Source organism: Acinonyx jubatus, chromosome B3, assembly GCF_027475565.1.
Source record: "Acinonyx jubatus isolate Ajub_Pintada_27869175 chromosome B3, VMU_Ajub_asm_v1.0, whole genome shotgun sequence".
Classification (NCBI taxonomy): domain Eukaryota; kingdom Metazoa; phylum Chordata; class Mammalia; order Carnivora; family Felidae; genus Acinonyx; species Acinonyx jubatus.
Genome location: NC_069386.1, coordinates 142,655,542 through 142,671,605, shown reverse-complemented (window position 1 = coordinate 142,671,605; position 16,064 = coordinate 142,655,542). Strand labels below are relative to the sequence as shown.

Genomic DNA, 16,064 nt, shown 5'->3' with positions numbered 1-16,064 from the left:
ATGAAACACGGGGTGCTCGGCTGGCTCAGGTGGAAGACCGTGCGACTCTTGATCTCCGTGTTGTGAGTTCGAGCCCCAGGTTGGGTGCAGAGATTACTTAAACAACCTAACAAAAACTTTATTTTTTTTTTAATGGTACACTTCCTTTGTTTTTTTTTTTTAATTTTTTTTTCCAACGTTTATTTATTTTTGGGACAGAGAGAGACAGAGCATGAACGGGGGAGGGGCAGAGAGAGAGGGAGACACAGAATCAGAAACAGGCTCCAGGCTCTGAGCCATCAGCCCAGAGCCTGACGCGGGGCTCGAACTCACGGACCGCGAGATCGTGACCTGGCTGAAGTCGGACGCTTAACCGACTGCGCCACCCAGGCACCCCTAACAAAAACTTTAAAATGAATGCATAAACCAGCCTTGGGAGCCAGCACATCTGATTCCAACTCCCTATTATCCCCTCACCTATCATGGAACCTCTTGGAGCCTCAATCCCCACATGTAAGGGGCAACAGACAGCCAACCCACCTGGAACATGGTACTCAAATACTCCCCTCCCGCTTCCCTTCTGAGTAACACACTCAATATCTGGCCCCAGGTTATTCTTACTAGCCATGGAAAATTATGTCTATGCTTTTACTTCAAAAAAAAGAGAGAGAACTCTTTGAAGTCCCATTATTTGCTCTGTGAAAGCAAAAGATCTCAGTGCTCAGTGCATAATCTCCAACGCAGCACCTGACAAATCTGACATCTGAATTAAGCTCCTTAAACAAGAGAAGCCCTTCTTATGGTCAAACCTCTCAAATCCACCGTTCAACAGGCAAAGCTATTATGGTCTATTATGCTGCTTGTCTCATTCAAATCCTCAAAAAAGTCTGTACTGTGTCCACAGATTACAAAAGTCACTACCTAAAATAATAAAGAGAAAAATAATCCTAAAGCTTAATCTTCCACCTTTCTTTAATTTTAGAACTACTTTTGTCTCCATTATTTTAAATCATGGTTCAATCTTTGCTATTTTTATTGGGTAGAATAATGGTTTTGATGTGTATTTTTAATACACACGACTCTCATATCCAAGGATTCACATCACTCATGTGACTCATGTGACACAACACCCAAGAAACCTAGTTTATCTCCACATTCAGATCCCCAGTTAAATCCTACATGTAACATTTTGTAACCCAAAAATCCGGCAATATTTATTTCTAAGATGCCAGTTGAAAAACAATAAAAACAGACATGCTCTCTTATGAACTACCAGAGGGCAGAAGTGAGGGAGTCCAGCTGACACTTGAACACGAGTGTGAACTGTGCAGGTCCACGTCTACGTGGATATTTTATGGTGTTGTAACGTAAATACATTTTCTCTACGGTTTTCTTTCCTCTGCCTTACTTTATCGTAAGAATATAGTGTGTAATATATGTAACATAAAATACATGTTTATCAATTATTTATATCATCAGCAAGGCTTCCAGTCAACAGTGGGCTATTAGTAGTTAAGTGTTTGAGGAGTCCAAAGTTACAGGCAGATCTCTGACTGTACGGGGCTGTCAGGTGTTGGGTGTCGAGGCCTAGAACCTTTGTGTTATTGAAGGGTCAATTATACAATGTTGTCCTTTCAAAGGCCTGACTTCCCTTTGGAAATACAGGAAACCAAAACAGGCCCTTGATTTAAGAAAGAAATTAGGGACGCCAGGGTGGCTCAGTCAGTTAAGCGTCTGACTTGATTTCAGCTCAGGTCATGATCCCATGGTCATGAAGTCGAGCCCTGCACAGGGCTCCATGCTGGGCAGGAACCTGCTTCAGATTCTCTCCCTCCCTCTCCCTCTTCCCTCCCAACCCCCTCCCAGAAAAAAATTTAGGGGTGCCTGGGTGGCTCAGTCAGTTGAGCACCCTGTCCACTGAGCCCACTGTCGATTTCTGTTCAGGTCACTCTTGATATCGGCTCAGGTCATGGGATTAAGGCCTGCATGGGGTTCTGTGCTGAGTGTGGAGCCTGCTTGGTATTGGTATTCTCATTTTCTCTCTCTTTCTCTTTCTCTCTCTCTCTCTCTCTCTCTCTCTCTCTCCCCCTCTGCCCCTCCCCCCCTTGCATGCTCTCTCTCCCCTCTAAAGTAATTTTAACGTTAAATTTTGTTTAATTAAAAATAAAAAGAAAATTAAATCCCTACATGCTCAAACCTGAAATAAATGGACAAGGCAACCATCCATCTTCGTCTGTATCATGAATTTCTCGGAATACACATAAGGAGAGGATTTAGACCTTGACAGTAACTAAAGATATGACTAGCAGTAACTGACACACCGGCATATCACTAAGGCACCATTACTCAAGTATGACAAAAATACCAGACAGCAATATTAATTTGCATATTCTGTTGCTTTACTTCTACTCTGAAATACTCCAAGCAGAGGTAATATGCAAAATTGAAAATAGCCCCTACTAATACCAAAATTATTCTCTTAATTTGTCCTTTAACATAACCGGTCTGTTAGGCAAAGACTGAGAGTTTTTTAAATTTTATTTATTGATTTTAGGTAATCTGTACACCCAACATGAGGCTCAAACTCATGACCCCAAGATCAACAGTCACACGTTTACCAACTGAGCCAGCTAAGTGCTCCAAGACTGAGTTTACTTGCTCTAACACACCAGTGACTAAGAGAAATCTTCAGTGTTACAAAATCAACTCCTGTTAGGGATGATGAAAACTGACAAATTTAAAGTGGACAATTCTGGGCACATGTGGGTGGCTCAGGCGGTTGAGCGTCCAACTTTTGATCCTGGCTCAGGTCATGATCTCACTCAAGAGATCGAGCCCCGCATCGAGCTCTGTGCTGACAGCGCAGAGCCTGCTTGGGGTTCTCTCTCTTTCTCCCTCTCTCTCTGCCCCTCCCCCACTCATGCTCACTCTCTCCCTCAAAATAAATAAATAAATCTTTACAAAATTAAGTGGACAATTCTGTGCAATGAGAAGTTGACGCTTCAAACTGAGAAGTAGGACTGCTATGTCCACTGAGCCATGGCGGGTGAGCGGCAGGAACTTGAGCGAGGCAACATGAGAGGCTGGAGGATCCAACGGTCACCTACGACCTGGCCTGCAGAACACCAACAGCTAGGCCTTGGCCTCCAAAGGAGGAGGTGAGAGGTGCAACCAGCTCAGTGACAGTTAATTACTTACTGGGCACCAACTCTACCTATGCCAGACACTGTCCTAAGCATAGGATGTGGACCGTATGAAAAAAACACTTTTTAAAGAAAATAAAAATGTGGTGACAAGAGAATATCCTGCGGCACCTGGGTGACTCAAGTCGGTTGAGCATCTGACTCCTGATTTCAGCTCAGGTCATGATCTCATGGTTTCATGGGTTGGAGCCCCAGGTCGGGCTTTGCACTGACAGTGCGGAGCCTGCTTGGGATTCTGGTCTCCCTCTCTATGCCTCTCCCCACCTGCACTGTCTCTGTCTCTCTCAAAATAAATAAACTTAAATATACAGATACAGAACAGATATAGATATATATATATATATCTCCTACACACTCCCAGGGGCTCAGGGGTAGGGGTCATATAGACAGAATTAAACAATCAGAATGGCTTCAGACTTCTCAAGAGCAAAACTGGAAGCAAAAGGCAATTAAACAAATGCCTCCAAAGCTCTGAAGGAAAATTATTTCCAATTTCCAATTCCAAAGCCAGCTAAACTCTCCATCAACCATGGGGACAGAGTAATAACATTTTCAGACATACAAGGTCTCACAAACTTTTACCTCTCACGCACCATTTCTCAGGCTACAGGAAGATGCGCTCAAGCAAAATGAGAAGTCAAGAAGAAAACATGGAACACAGGGCACAGGGTCCCCCGGGGGGAAGACGGGGCTCTGCACCCACCACCGGACGAGTGCTGGAGACGGTGGGTGAATCAGCACCAACTTAAAAAGGAAATGAAAACAAGATAATTAACTCCTAAGGAAACAAAAGGTCAAATAGGAAAAGCAATCACACAGTTCATTACATAAATCAGCTCTGGCATTTATACGGTCATAAGAATATAAACGGTAAAGACACACCTAAACAAAATTTCAATTCTGCGGGAGCTTATGCAGATGCAAAGGGGGAGCACCTGTGTGGTGAAGCGAAGCAAAGAAAGAGCTCAGTCCCAATTATCTAGAACGGGAAGTCAAAAACTGAAAAACCATCAGGGGCGCCTGGCTGGCTCAGTCAGTAGAGCACGGACTCTTGATCTCAAGGCTGTAAGTGTGAGGCCCTCGTTGGGTGCAGAGATTACTTAAAAGTAAAATCTTAAAAAAAAAAAAAAAAAAATCATCAGACAGCAACATAAGCCTGTTATTTAGAAACAGCAGTAATTATGTCAAAATTGTATTTCACTTAAAAGAAGTGAAAACGGGACCGTTTCACAGGTGGCTGTTAGTGAAGCCTCTAGCTTTGGCCCAAGTCGTGATCTCCCGGTTTGTGGGTTCGAGCCCCATGTCGGGCTCTCTGCTGTCAACGTGGAGCCCACTTCGGATCCTCTGTTTCCCTCTCTTTACCCACCCACCCCTGCTCGTGCATTTGCACTCTCTCTCAAAAATAAATAATTTTTTTTTTTTATAATTTTAAAATAATAAGTGAAAACAGGTGCTTGGGTGGCTCAGTTAGTTAAGCATCTGACTCTTGATTTCGGCTCAGGGTTAGTGAGATCGAGCCCCAGGTAGGGTCTGCGCTGACAGCACAGAGCCTGCTTGGGATCCTCTCTCTCTGCCCCTCCCCCATTCGCCTCCCCTAATAAATTTTAAAACTTTAAAAAAATGTTTACTGGGGGCTGGGTGGCTCAGTTGGTTAAGTATCTGACTTTAGTTCAGGTCATGATTTCGTGGTTTGTGGGTTCGAGCCCTACGTCGGGCTCTGTACTGAGAGCTCAGAGCCTGGAACCTGCTTCAGATTCTGTGTCTCCCTCTTTCTCCGCTCCTCCCCTGCTTGGGCTCGCTCGCTCTCTCTCTCTCTCAAAAATAACATGAACATTATAAAGAAAGAAGAAACGAAGGGAGGAAGGGAGGAAGTGGAAGAGAGAGAGAGAGGAAGAGAGAGAAAGAGAGAGGAAGAGAGAGAGAGGAAGAGAGAGAGAGAAAGAGAGAAAGGGAGAGAAAGAGACAGAGGGAGAGAAAGAGGGAGAGAAAGAGGGAGAGAAAAGAGAGAAAGAAAGGAAGGAAGGAAGGAAGGAAGGAAGGAAGGAAGGAAGGAAGGAAGGGATTAAAAATTAAAAAACAACAACAACAACAACAACAACAACAACAAGTTACTTCTAAGAAGAAGGAAAGGGGGAGCAAGCCGGTGGCAAAAACCAACACGTATGAAACTATGTGACTCTGAAACCCACGGGTACCATTCTCACTGCATCACAGCCAGAGTCCCTGTGCTCCCCCTGACTTAAAAGGCAACGGTGCCAGTCCTGACCACCGGCTGGCGTGGTTTGTGCAGGCCTCCCCTGGGCAGGGTTACCTCCACTAGACACACCCACTCCAGCTGTCCTTTCGACGCTCATCTTTAGGAAGCACGTCACTAGGGGGGCAGCCCACCCCCAGAGGGGTGGGGAGAGTGAATGTGAAGAGGGATTACAAGGTGTCTGGAGTTCTTCTGTACAGGACAGTGTCTCCTCTCTGCCTCATCCCTCATTTACTTATTTAACCATTAATGTCAATATGGACAGGAGCTGTTTTATACTTCAGGTTTTATCTAAAGAATACTCGTTATTACACATACCACGTTATTTATTTTGTGGCTCAAACTGTCTCAGTTTGGCCAGTGAGAGTTCTGTCAACTGGCTCACATGTTCTTTTGACATGCTCCTACCCTTTTGCTTTTTGAGCACTTCTGTACTTTCTAGCACCACAAGATGTCCCAGGCTCGTCTTGTACTCTCCCTGCCCCAGCCCTAGAATCAGCCATTATCTGAAGGGGCCTTGGTTTGTTTGATGGTAAAATGGTTTCGGAATCCAAAACTGGGCCCGGCGAGCTTCTTCTCAAACCTGCAAACCCATCCAACCATGAGGAAAATGTCAGACAAATGCAAGTTGAGGGCTATTCTACAAAATATTGACCGGTACTTCACAGACCAGGAAAAACGATGGCTACGTGTGATATGGTGTCCTGGATGGGGTTCTGAACAGAACAAGGATATTAGGGGAAAACTAGTAAAATCCAAATAAAATGGGGAGTTTGGTTAAAATTATGTACCAATGCTAGTTCCTTAGTTGTCATAAATGTGCCATAATAATGTAGAATGTTGACATTAAGAGAAATTGAGTGCAGGCGTGCAGGGATTTTGTACTGTCTTCCAACTTTTCTGTCAACAGAAAACTATCCTAAAAAGTTTGTTCTTTAAAAATCTACCTACAAAGACTACAAAAAAGTATGCATGTAACTTTAATAAAGACAAAACCAGGAAAGCATACACGTGCTCTGCATAGTAAGAACTCACATCTGTGCAGGATTTTAGTTTCTGGAGAATTTCCATAAGGGTATGGTTTTTGTTTTTTTTAAGTAGGGTTCATTACCGGCGTGGAGCCCAACGCGGGGCTCAAACTCACAATCCTGAGACCAAGACCTGAACTGAGATCAAGAGTCAGACGTTCAACCAACCGACCCACCCAGGGGCCTCACGTGTATTGTTTTAGAAGAACAAAAGACAAAGTCTGTAAGTGGTTTAGGCAACAATCATTACAATTCCCACTTACAGATGAGGAGACGGACGGTTGAAGACACGTAGCCCACACTACCCAGAACAGGAACAGAATCCAAGCTCCCTCCACCACGTTCAGGTGCACCTTTGATTTAGTGACCACACTGCTGTACACGCACGCGTACACACACCACAAGCACCCTGTGCTTCTGCTGGTTCACCAAGAAAACAGACAAGCACCTCTCCGGACTGCCTGGGGTTGCAGGCAAAGGAACATCTCAAACCCTCAAATATAGAAAGGATTTGAAACTTCGGCCACAATAAAAATAGACCAACCTAAGTGAGACAAGAATAGAAATGCTGAATACACTGAATATTTTATAAGACAGAGAAATTAAACCAGAACTGGGTGGACGCTAAAAGTACTTTTTAAAGATTATACTAGATCATACATACTGAATTTTTGTCATACCAAATTATCAATTTTCATGTAATGTTATTTCCCATCTCTACCACCTGATCTTTTCATACATTTATACTCCCTTTATACTTACATGAGATTTATACTGCCTACAGACAATGAGATTATACACGCACATTCTACAAACAGGGAATGCAATTTTCAATAGTTTGACAAATTTTAACAAACCTTCCCCTCTCTCAAAAATTAACCAAAAAAAGGGCATCTGGGTGGCTCAGTCAGTTGAGCATCTATCTGACTCTTGATTTTGGATCAGGCCATGATCTCACGGTCCCCCCACTGGGCTCTGCACTGAGCACAGAACCTGCCTGAGATATTCTCTCTCTCTCTCTGTCCCCCCCTCCCCGCCCCTCTCCCCTGCTCACACTCTCGAAAGAAAGAAAAAAAGAAAGAAAGAAAGAGCTAATGTAGTAAAGAAAGTTAAATATATATATATTTAAAAGACGTGTGGAATTAGATCAGTGGTTGCGGTTGCCCAAAATACAGAAAAAATTCACCAAACTGTATACTTCAAAATAATAACTTTTATTTTACGGGACTTAAATTTCAATTTTTTTAAAGAATGTGATAGAAAAAAACGACAGAGTGAAGGACAGCCAAGAAAGAAACATGAATTATTCTGACAGTTTTTTTTTTAATTTTTTAACCTTTATTTATTTTTAAGAGATTGAGAGAGGCAGAGCACAAGCAGGGGAGGGGCACAGAGAGCTGGAGACAGAATCTGAAGCAGGCTACAGGCTCTGAGCTCTCAGCACAGAGCCCGACGTGGGATTCGAACCCACGAACTGCGAGATCATAACCTGAGCTGAAGTCGGATGCTCAATGGACTGAGCCACCCAGGCGCCCCTGACAGTTTGACCATGAAATGAAGTTCCTAGAAAAACAAAGTCTAGCACAGAAAAAGAAAAATAAGATAGAAGAACAGATAAATGTTTACTTTGCCAATACTGGTAGCAGAACATCACGACCGAGATGTTTTCCCAAGAGATCTGTGAGCTGAACCAGCAGGAAACACAGCCAGCTAGACTCACAGCCCATCTCTCTACACACAACCATACGCCGGACTGAGCACTAGGCACAGACAGGGAGAAACGAGAAGCAGCCAGAGAACCTCTAATGAGCCTATAGCAAATGACTGAAGTTGTATTCAAGGAAATATTCAGTGCCATGATCTGAATGAATGTCTGTGTCCCGACAAAACTCATATGTTGAAACCTAACCCCGAAGGTGATGCTATTTTGAGGTGGGTACTTAGGTCATGAGGGTGGAGCCCTAAGGAATGAGATCAGTGCTCTTACAAAAGAGACTCCACAGAGCTCCCTCACCCCTTCCGCCAAGTGAGGACACACAGAAGACAGCCATCTATGAAGCAAAAACCAAACCTCACCAGACCCCGAATCTACCAGCATCATGGTCTTGCAATTCCCAGTCCAGGACGATGAGAAATAAATTCATGGTGTTCGTAAATCCCCCAGATTATGGTATTTTGTTATAGCCACCCAAACAGACCAAGACATTCAGTATCATGGAACTCAAGATTACAGAGTGTGTTGTGCATTAAGTAATACAAGTGTCAAAACTTTAAAATGATTTCGGCTCAGATCATGATCTCATGCATGGTTCATGAGATTGAGCCCTGCACTTTCGGCGTGGAGCCTGCCTGGGCTCCCCTCTCTCTCTGTCCCTCCCCAATTCATACACACACACACACACACACACGTACGCTTTTTCTCTCAAAAAAAAAAAATTTTAATTAAGTGAAGGACCAATCAGTTCCACCACTGGGTAAATACCCAAGAAAACTGAAAACATGTTTACATAAAAACCTGCACACAAATGGTCCAAAACCAATGCTGGACAAAGGTAGAACTTTCACACCAGTAGTTTGGTATTATTCGTAACAGCCAAAATGTGGTCTATCCACACAATGGAGTATTATTTGGCTATAAAAAGGAACAAAATACTGATCCATGCTACAGCATGGTTGGGCCTCACAAACATGTACTTAAGTGAACCAAGCTAGACACAAAAGGCCACTTATTGCATAATTCCATTTATATGAAATGTCTACAGAGACAGAAGTAGATTCATGGTTGCCAAGGGCTGGAGGGAAAGCAGGGTGGTGACTGACTGCTAATGGGTTCAGGGTTTCTTTCTGGGGTTATAAAAATATTCTGGAATCAGGGTCACCTGGGTGGCTCAGTCAGCTAAGCGTCTGACTTCGGCTCAGGTCATGATCTCATGGTTCGTGGGATCGAGCCCCACATCAGGCTGTGCTGACAGCTCAGAGCTTGGAGCCTGCTTAGGTTTCTGGGACTCCCTGTCTCTCTACCCCTCCCTCCCCCCCCACACTCTGTCTCTCCCTCTCTCAAAAATGAATAAACATTAAAAACAATATTCTAGGGGCGCCTGGGTGACTTAGTCAGTTGAGTGTCTGACTTTGGCTCAGGTCATGATCTCATAGTTTGTGGGTTCAAGCCCCGCATCATGTCCTGTGCTGACAGCTCAGACCCTGGAGCCTGTTTCAGATTCTGTGTGTGTCTCTCTCTGCCCCTCCCCAACTCACGCTCTGACTCTCTCTCTCTCTCAAAAATAAATAAAAACCTTAAAAAAAATTTTTTTTAATATTCTAGAATCAGAAGTTTGTGTGACTCTGTGAATTTTTTCATAATAGAAACATTTCAGTATAATATACCCAGAATTTTTTTTAATTTTTTAAATGTTTATTCATTTTTGAGAAAGACACAGAGCACATGCAGGGGAGGGGCAGAAAGAGAGGCAAATACAGAATCCGAAGCGCCCCAAATTTAGTGATTCTTATTTGGGAAAGAGTAGGCAATATGCAGCTGTCTAAAATATATTTATTATTATAATACTGTGTTATATTTAAAAAATAAAATAACTCACGACTGTGAGCCTATAAAGGGGCGTATCATTTGCCTTTTTATCTAAAGATGTCATGGTTGGAAATTGATTGAAAGACCCTAGGAGGCCTTTTTGGATTTGGCTTAAAATGTGAACCTTAACTGTTATACAAGCTAGGGGAATAACACCTCTCCTCCCCACCGTTTACCCTCTCCTGCCTCCACCAAAAAGAAAAGCAAACATCAGAAAATTCAAGAATCAAGAGTGCCTAGGTGGCTCAGTCAGTTAAGCATCGGCTTTTTGGTTTTGGCCCAGGTCATAATCTCAGTTCACTGGTTCAAGCCCTGCATCAGGCTCTGCGCTGACAGCAAGTAGGCTGCTTGGGTTTCTCTCCTCCTCTGCTCGCTCGCTCTCTCTCTCAAAATAATAAATAACTCAAGAATCACTGTTTGTTTTCACATTTTTTTAAGTAATCCGTATGCCTAATGTGGGGGTTGAACTCACAACCCCAAGATCAAGAGTCACATGCTCTTCCAACTGAGCCAGCCAGGCGCCCACTTTCACCTCTTCTGAGTCAAGTAATATTCCCCCTTTGATTCTGCACTATATAATTTTTGTCCTGCAACTTCAGAGCCAAAACATAAGTACATTTTTACCTCTAATATTACCATTGGTCACTTTGCTTTTTAGTCACAATAGGTAATGTGTTTTGTTTTTGGAAGTCACTAAATAAACTGAAGAGGACTTGAGATTTTAGTTGTTTAACAAAAGGGGAACATAGGATAAAAATAGTGAAAAACGAAGTTTTCTATGATTTCTTGACAAAGCTAAATAGATTAGGTTCCAAAGTGGGGTTTTGTGTTTTATTTTCTTTGGTACATATCATTAACTGAAGGAAAAAAAATTCTGGGGCAGCTGGGTGGCTCAGTCAGTTAAGCGTCTGACTTTGGCTCAGGTCATGATCTCATGGTTCGTGAGTTCAAGTCCCACAAAAGGTTCAAGCACCTCTGTGCTGACAGCATGGAGCCTGCTTTGGATCCTCTGTTGTACCCCCCCCCCGCCCCTCCCCTACTCTCTCTTTCTCAAAAATAAACATTAAAAAAAAAAAAACAATCACTAAATTCTACTCAAGGGAGGATATGCTCCATCAGGAACCTCCTAATGAGAAACTTCATCTCTGGGCCATGAACTGACAGAGACAGCTGAGAGAGACAATTCCAGAGCTTGCCACAAACCCATTACAAAATGGAAATTTTATGGACTCATCATATTCTTCTTGTACACTGTACCTCCTCCAATCTAATCTTCCTCAAACCTAACCTAACTTAATCTAATCCTTTCGGGGTGCCTGGGTGGCTCAGTCGGTTGAGCATCCAACCTCAGCTCAGGTCATGATCTCATAGTTGATGGGTTCAAGCCCCGCATCGGGCTCTGTACTGACAGGTCAGAGCCTGGACCCTGCTTCGGATTCTGTGTCTCCCTCTCTCTCTGCCCCTCCCCCACTAGCACTCTGCCTCTCTCTGTCTCAAAAATAAACATTAAAAAAAATTTAATCTAATCCTTTCATCTCCTCTTCTAAACTTAAATCACAAGAATAAGCTGAATGCATGAATTGTGCTGGCCTAAAAATCACAAAAATCTGTGAAGTGGATGTTTCAATACTAACGACTCCAAGACGTTGTAACGTCTAGGAATTTGTTTCCATCTTAAAACTATAAACCACTGGATAAAACAGGAGGCATGCATCTGCCTCTTCGATGAATTTATCGATGTGCTTGCAGAATTCGAGACACGAAGGCAGTCAGAACTCCCTGGGTTCTTTCCCCACAGCCATGCTCAAAAAAGTCAACTGTGGTTCTGTTCTGAAATCAGTCCACCTCTAAGTACACAGATCTTCTAACTCCACAATAACCTAACCACACCACTATGTGAAGTGTGCACATATCCCAGTGTGCACACTGGCTTTGCCTGTCAATGACCAGACAGCACCTAAAGAAAGAGTTTTACAAGAAGGCCGTGTCCCCCACCAGCTGGTCAGGGGCCCACCCCATTGCCAAGCAGGGCTCCTGGCCAGAGATGGGCAGTGCATTAGGTCATTCCGTTTGCCATGAGACATCTCTTCAGATGCAAACTTTAAGCATGACACACCACAGAAAGGGGTACTACATGAAAATATAGGAGAACATGCTTTTTCCTAAATCAATAACGAGTAAGCCCAAATGATGCAGATGTCTCTATTACAAGTCTTTGAACAAACAAAAAGGAAAAACAGCTTCATCGGACCGTGTGACTAAGAGAATACAAAAAACAGGGTGTTATGGGAGCCTGGGTGAAAAAATATAGAGCATTCATGATGTGGTTAAAAAACAGCATTTTTATTTCAAAATGAAACAGGACAGGGGCACCTGGGTGGCTCAGTCGGCTGTGTCCAACTCTTGATTTTGGCTCAGGTCATGATCTCACAGTTCATGAGTTTGAGCCCCGCGTAGGATTCTGCACTGACAGCAAGGAGCCTGCTTGGGATTCTCCCTCTCTCCCTCTTGCCACTCCTCTGCTCATGCTCCTGCACACATACTTTCTGTCTGTCTCTCTCTAAAATAATTTAAAAAAGAAATTTTTTTTTTTTTAACATCTATTTTTGAGAGAAAGAGACAGAGCATGAGCAGGAGAGGGGCAGAGAGAGAGGGAGACACAAAATTGGAAACAGGCTCCAGGTTCTGTACTATCAGCACAGAGCCCAACACGGGGCTTGAACTCACTAGCAGTGCAATCATGACCTGAGCTGAAGTTGTCCGGACACTTAACTGACTGAACCACCCAAGGCGCCCCTCTAAAATAATTTAAAAAAAAAAAAATTTTTTTTTTTACATTTATTTTGAGAGAGCGTACGCAAGCAAGGGAAGGGCAGAGAGAGAAAGGAAGAGAGAGAATCCTAAGCAGGCTCCACAATGTCTGCAGGGAGTCCAACGTGGGGCTTGATCCCACAATCCATGAGATCATGACCTGAGCCAAAATCAAGAGTCAGACACTGAACCACCGAGGCGCACCCACAATTAAAAGATTTTTAAGAGGCATCTGGCTGGCTCAGTCCATGAAGCATGAGACTCTTGATCTCGGGGTTGTGAGTTTGAGCCCCACGCTGGGTGTAGAGATTATTTAAAAATCAAATCAGGGGGCACCTGGGTGGCTTAGTCGGTTAAGCATCCGACTTCGGCTCAGGTCATGATCTCGCGGTCCGTGAGTTCGAGCCCCACGTCGGGCTCTGTGCTGACAGCTCAGAGCCTGGAGCCTGCTTCAGATTCTGGGTCTCCCTCTCTCTCTGACCCTCCCCAATTCATGCTCTGTCTCTCTCTGTCTCAAAAATAAACATTTAAAAAAAAATTTTTTTAAATAAAAAATAAAAATAAAAATCAAATCAGGGTGCCTGGGTGGTTCAGTCGGTTAAGCGTCCAACTTCAGCTCAGGTCATGATCTTGCAGTTCATGGGTTTGAGCCCCGCGTCAGGCTCTGTGCTGACAGCTCAGAGCCTGGAGCTTGCTTCAGATTCTGTGTCTCCTTCTCTCTCTGTTCTTCCCTTGCTCATGCTCTGTCTCTCTCTCAAAAATAAATAAAGATTAAAAAACAATTTTTTTTAATCAAATCTTTAAAAAAATATATATTTGGGGGTACCTCGGTGGCTCAGTTGGGTAAGTAATCTGACTCGATTTTGGCTCAGGTCATGATCTCACAGTTTGTGAGTTTCAGCCCCACCATCAGGCTCTGGGCTGACAATGCGGAGCCTGCTTGGGATTCTCTCTCTCCCTCTCTCTCTGCCCCTCCCCTGCTTACATTCTCCCTCTTGCTCTCTCTCAAGATTAATAAATAAACTTAAGAAAAAAAAAGTTTTCAAAAAATTTTTAAATAAAAAAATATATATGTGTTTTATTCAGTTCCCTGGGGAGAAAGGAAATGGGAAGATAGACAACTTACTTATACCTTACATCTTTCATTTTCCAGAAAAAGCATACATCTTTTAATGATTTAAAAACACTTAAAACAACAGAAAGCCAGAACCATAAAAGAAAAAAATTGACAGAGTAGAATTCATCAAAATTTAAAATTACTGGTTATTAAAGGCACAGTCAGGGGCGCCTGGGTGGCGCAGTCGGTTAAGCGTCCGACTTCAGCCAGGTCACGATCTCGTGGTCCGGGAGTTCGAGCCCCGCGTCAGGCTCTGGGCTGATGGCTCAGAGCCTGGAGCCTGTTTCCGATTCTGTGTCTCCCTCTCTCTCTGCCCCTCCCCCGTTCATGCTCTGTCTCTCTCTGTCCCCAAAATAAATAAACGTTGGAAAAAAATAAAAATAAAAAAATAAAGGCACAGTCAAAAAACATACAGTTAAGTCCTAGACTGGGAAAAAATAATTGCAACGTATACATCTGGCAAAAAGACTCAATACGTAAGGAATTACTATTCTCAATAATAAAAAGACAACCTTTCTACACAGATAAGACTCAACACACATGTCACAAAAGCAGGTACCTATGAGTAAGTGCCCATCATCAGTCATCAGGGAATGCTCACAAAGCCCCTAAAACAAGGTGCCACTACACATCCACTAGACTGTGGAAATAAAGACAAGTGATAGCAAAGGCCAGAGAGGACGCGGAGAACGAGAACACTCACACACTGCTGGTCCAAGCGTAAACTGTACAAGCACTTTGGGTCTGTTTCTTTAAAAGTTAATCATACAGCTATGCTACGAGCAATTCCACTCCTTATTTATCCAAAAGAAACGAAAACGTTATGTCCACATGCTCTCACACAGGAAAGAGCACCCCCCCCCCCAGCCCCGGCCATGTGCATCTGGAGGAAAATGGCTAGACTATGTGTGGTACACATCCATACAACAGAACGTTACTCAGGAACAGAAAGGAACCACCCACTGACACAGGCAACAACACAGATGAATTCCAAAAATGCTATGCTGAAAGAAGCTGGCTGCAAAATACATATATTGTATAATCTCATTTACATGAAATTCTAGAATAGGAAGAACCTGTGTTTATAAAAATCAGACCAGTGGGGTACCTGGGTGGCTCAGTCGGTTAAGTGTCAGATCCCGATTTTGGCTCACACCATGATCTCAGTTTCACGGGTCTGAGCCGCACATCAGGCTCTGCACGCCGACAGCATGGAGTCTGCTTAGGATTCTCCCTCACTCCCTCTCTGCCCCTCCCCCACTCGCTCTGTCAAAATAAATGAACTTTTTAAAAAAATAATAAATAAAGTAGTCAAATTCACTGAATCAGAAAGAACTGTGTTTGCAGGTGGGGAGGTCAGGGATGGAAAGCTGTTATTTAACGGCCGTAGAGTTTTGGTTTTGCAAGATGAAAATGTTCTAGACATCAGTTGCACAACAATGTGAATATAGTTAATTTTTTACCATATCTGTAAAAGAACAGAAATTAACTGGGGCACCTGGGTGGCTCAGTCGGTTGAGCGGCCAACTTCAGCTCAGGTCATGATCTCGCGGTCCGTGAGTTCGAGCCCCACGTCGGGCTCTGTGCTGACCGCTCGGAGCCTGGAGCCTGTTTCGGATTCTGTGTCTCCCTCTCTCTCTGACCCTCCCCCGTTCATGCTCTGTCTCTGTCTCAAAAATAAATAAACGTTAAAAAAAATTTTTTTTTTTAAAAAGAAATTAACATTTTCCCCCTGTTTGGTCAGTACTACAAATCCTTTTAAAGCAGGCAGAATAAGGGGGGCCTGGGTGGCTCAGTCGGTTGAGCGTCCGACTTTGGCTCAGGTCATGATCTCACAGTCGACGAATTCGAGGCCTGTGTCGGGCCCTGTGCTGATGGCTCGGAGCCTGGAGCCTGCCTTGGATTCTGTGTCTCCCTCTCTCTCTGCCCCTCCCCTGCTCATGCTCTGTCTCTCTTCGTCTCAAAAATAAATAAACATTAAAAAAAAAAAAAAAAAAGCAGGCAGAATAAGTGCATCTAAGGAAGAACAGCCCACCTGGATTCACCCTAAAAATGAAGGCCTGACAAGCAGCTTTTACTGGTCACC

The 16,064-nt window shown here is 43.6% G+C and overlaps 1 protein-coding gene across 16 annotated transcripts in view; it reads right to left on the bottom strand.

The window, feature by feature from the left end:
* KLC1 (kinesin light chain 1) overlaps positions 1-7,008 on the bottom strand; it is a 52,196-nt gene extending 45,188 nt beyond the window's left edge. For 9 of the 16 annotated variants that reach the window (XR_008299748.1, XR_008299749.1, XM_027066713.2 and 6 more), the window contains exons 1-2: positions 6,728-7,008; positions 3,765-3,926 (exon numbers count right to left, since the gene is read on the bottom strand). Coding sequence is in view for 14 of the 16 variants with exons in the window: in XM_027066713.2 (XP_026922514.1) it covers positions 3,765-3,778 (14 nt within the window). In the remaining 2 variants the exon portion in view is untranslated. The remainder of the gene's footprint in view (positions 1-3,764; positions 3,927-6,727) is intronic. The other 7 variants (XM_027066716.2, XM_027066718.2, XM_053225001.1 and 4 more) reach the window with 2 other exon arrangements.
* Between the last annotated feature and the right edge of the window lie 9,056 nt (positions 7,009-16,064).